The sequence below is a fragment of the Triticum urartu genome, chromosome 6, assembly GCF_003073215.2.
Source record: "Triticum urartu cultivar G1812 chromosome 6, Tu2.1, whole genome shotgun sequence".
Classification (NCBI taxonomy): Eukaryota; Viridiplantae; Streptophyta; class Magnoliopsida; order Poales; family Poaceae; genus Triticum; species Triticum urartu.
The window spans coordinates 569,641,661-569,645,715 of NC_053027.1; the positions used below are offsets into that span (position 1 = coordinate 569,641,661).

The 4,055-nt window shown below is 49.0% G+C and overlaps 1 protein-coding gene across 1 annotated transcript; it reads left to right on the forward strand.

Annotated features, from left to right (window-relative positions):
• The first annotated feature begins 2,406 nt into the window (after positions 1 to 2,406).
• On the forward strand, positions 2,407 to 3,855 carry LOC125515556 (aquaporin PIP1-5-like). Its single transcript, XM_048681049.1, has 3 exons — positions 2,407 to 3,137; positions 3,235 to 3,375; positions 3,492 to 3,855. Exons 1-3 carry the CDS (start codon positions 2,496 to 2,498, stop codon positions 3,585 to 3,587), a joined length of 879 nt encoding a protein of 292 aa, XP_048537006.1. The 5' UTR covers positions 2,407 to 2,495; the 3' UTR covers positions 3,588 to 3,855.
• Positions 3,856 to 4,055: the final 200 nt, after the last annotated feature.

Here is a 4,055-nt window from a genome sequence, read left to right on the forward strand (position 1 = left end):
TATTTTTCGGTAGCTTTTTTCACGCGCTAGAACTGAACGAGCGGTTTATCGAGCGCGAGAAGCGGATCGAGCACCTCGCGAGTCGTACGTGCCTGTCGCTAACTGCCAGTCGGCAGGAAAATAGCATTCTCGTATATTAAATTGTGCGTCCTGATTACTCAGTTGCATATCGATGCTCGTCAGAGTACCATTATTTTCGAAAGTGTTGACCCCTTTCGTAGACGACGTGAATGTCTTCTCTCACTGAACATACATAGTCAGAAGCCTGAAATAAATGCATGAAAATATGAATACCAGTGTCAAGTCTAGCATCTGAACCCTAACAGGCTGGCGGATATCACTGTCCTTCTAACCATCCAACCACCGTTGGTTCGCATTCAGACCTGATCCTGCAACATGGTATTCATAGATGTTTCGCAGCAAAAAAAGACATGACATTCCGACACTATATTTGTCCACGTGTATGGCCCTCCGACCATCACGATGGCAGATGCACACAATTATTTATCGGTGGACACGTGGCGAGCAACTACTGGTTTTGCCGGTGCATGTGACGCAACGGGGTGATGGGAACGCATCGTGGTCGCCGGCCGAGCCATCGTTCGTTCCCAAGCTAGCCAGTAGTCCCACTTCAGGCCCAATGGAGAAAACAGCAAGGAAAAAGGGTTCGTTCCGTGAACCACAGCCAAACATTCATCCATTCATTCATTCAGTGTGATGCATCGTCGTGCATGATTGATCATCAATGGAGATTTTCCATCGTCATTCATACGTGGACAGCAACGGCAACAACAAGAAAGAAGAAGAAGAAATGTGTCTTCCACGAGCCTCATTTCGAAGCCCACTTGTGCATTTGCCGAACCATTTTTGCAGGCAACAGACGAAGAACTTTACTGGTCCCGTCTCTGGAAGATACCGAAGCCGACGTTTTTTCATTTTATTTCATTTTCCCGCCTTTTCTGCATGAAGCCACGCCATGCATGCTTGGAGCGATGCAACTTAATTTCCAACAGTAGATGAAATACTGTTCTTTTCTGAGCAGGTGAGGCCGGAGTTGGAGCGGAGGTCACGGTGGCGGTGGGGTGTGTGTGGCCAGCGATGAAGCTGCGGTGCGGCCGCCGTCCCCGGGCGCCCGTCGCCGTCGCTGTCCCTCTCTTTTCCTCTGCCATTCGCGTGTTTCTTCTGCTCACTCCCACGCATTGCCGCCTCTTGTCGTAGTGAGTGGTTGTGGTTGTGGCTTTGTGGTAGCTCTCGGGGGTGCGTTCGGTCGTCCTTGTCGCCCAGCTAGTGCCCCCGGATTCCCTCATCATTCATCCACATCCTGTGATCGTCGATGTGCCGTGCTGTTACCCCATTAGCGCGCATGTCGCCTAGATCGTCAATTCTGTATCTGCTTTGGCAAAGACGATCACTAACACATCCATCGCAAATTACTTCTTTAGATTAGCTCTATCAATGACTACGATGCATATATAAATAGAGAGGAAATCTAGCTTTGGCAAATATAATTCTTTGGACCAAAAAAACCTTGCTTTTGATGAATTTGATGTATATATATGTGGAGTTGGAAATTAAGCTTGGAACAAGGGATTATAGTACTCCCTGTGTTGACAAATACAAAATGTTATAGATATTTTAATACGAACCACAGACAAACTGAAATGAGTGAATGAACAAACCAATTAAAACATGTTTAGAACATCCTATCTTTGTGAATGGAGAGAGTACTTGATTTAAACTAGAGATTAACAAACGAAACGAAAACTATCTCTAATGTAAGACGTTTTTCTGACACTAATATAATGCCAAAAAAATTATATTATGGGATGAAGGGAGTACCTCATTTCCTGGCCATACATGTTAACCTCCATTATTCTGATTTTCGTCTTGCCGAAAAGAGTTGTGGCCGGTTTGAGCGTGGCTATGATTGAGTGGATGATCAAGGGATAGATTAGAAGATGCTCGAGACAGCTAGCAGGACGAGCTCCGAAACTGACCACTCTGTTCGTGTCTACCAACTAACAACAATTCGAACAAAAAGGGCACTGCTTTCTGCCCTCATAATACAAAAACTCTATTCGGATAAATTAAGCCTACTGATTAATCCAATCTTATCATGTATCTAAACTCTGCTATCCGCTAATTAACAACCGCCGACTAAACCATTCAATACCATAACATGACATGACAGGTGAGGTGACACCACAAGAGTAAACAAGCCTCAAACATTTTTCATACATAAATTGATTAACACAAATAATTAGCACTAATCACCATCACCCACTAATCAAGAAGTGGCAGCAAAAAATAAACCAAGAAAACAAAACATTATCATCACACACACACACACACCATGCATAGTAGAGCAGCCATAATTGGTTGGCCCTCTATAAGAAGCTCTCCAAAGACACTCCCTCTCCTCATCTCTCTCTCTCACACACACATCATCTCCCCCACCTCTCTCCCAAAGCCAAGAGCTCAGTGAAGCAGCGGCCATGGAGGGCAAGGAGGAGGACGTGCGGCTGGGCGCGAACCGCTACTCGGAGCACCAGCCCATCGGCACGGCGGCGCAGGGCGGCGGCGCGGACGAGAAGGACTACAAGGAGCCGCCCCCGGCCCCCTTCTTCGAGGCCGGGGAGCTCACCTCCTGGTCCTTCTACCGGGCCGGCATCGCCGAGTTCCTGGCCACCTTCCTCTTCCTCTACATCTCGGTGCTCACCGTGATGGGCGTGGTGGGCAACCCGTCCGGGTCCAAGTGCGGCACCGTCGGCATCCAGGGCATCGCCTGGAGCTTCGGCGGCATGATCTTCGTGCTCGTCTACTGCACCGCCGGCATCTCCGGCGGACACATCAACCCCGCGGTCACCTTCGGGCTGTTCCTGGCAAGGAAGCTGTCGCTCACCAGGGCCGTCTTCTACATCGTGATGCAGTGCCTGGGGGCCATATGCGGCGCCGGCGTGGTGAAGGGGTTCCAGACCACGCTGTACCAGGGCAACGGCGGCGGCGCCAACTCCGTCGCGCCCGGGTACACCAAGGGGGACGGGCTTGGCGCGGAGATCGTCGGCACGTTCGTGCTGGTGTACACCGTCTTCTCCGCCACCGACGCCAAGCGCAGCGCCAGAGACTCCCACGTCCCCGTAAGTACATACGTGATACGTGCATACAGGTGCACCGGCCGCCGGCCGCCGGCCACCGTGTTTGGTTTTGTCAACGACTGACGAATTGAAATTGCAGATTTTGGCGCCGCTTCCGATCGGGTTCGCGGTGTTCCTGGTGCACCTGGCGACGATCCCCATCACGGGGACCGGCATCAACCCGGCGAGGTCCCTGGGCGCCGCCATCATCTACAACAAGAAGCAGGCGTGGGACGACCACGTAAGATTAGAATCAATTTGATATGAATCATTCATGAGTTAATTAAGCTTGAAGATGATCATGCATGGTTTGGAGCTGGCTAGAGACTAATCAGTGATCTGCTTGAAATTTGGCAGTGGATCTTCTGGGTTGGCCCGTTCATCGGCGCGGCGCTGGCGGCCATCTACCACGTGGTGGTGATCAGGGCCATCCCCTTCAAGAGCCGCGACTAGTGGACCAATCAGTCTGCCGACTGTGGATGGAGTCTTCTTGTTTCTGCTGCAATCTTCTCCTTGCTCTTGAAATGTATTTTTCATCATACACCTTATTTTCTAGTTTTGAAAGCTTTTCGGTCACGCTTTCCGGTGCAAATTTGCAAAGCACGGTAAAATAGATGTAAAATGTGTGTGGATTGCAGATGGCTCTATGCCCATACAAGGAATAATTCCTGAAAATCTTAAAGGTCTATGTGGGGTTTATAACATGGTGAGAAATTTAGTACCGACCTGATTTTGAAGGAGAGTTGAGATCATAATATAAGAGCAACTCTACCAGAGTCTCTAGCAGAGTCGTCACATTCGCAGTTGCTATATTGCATATGGAGAGTTGAGACCAAAATTGCTAATATATATACCCAACAATCCAAAAACATTATGTTTATAGGAAATTTCAGATTCAAGGCTTTGCTACTACAGTAAACC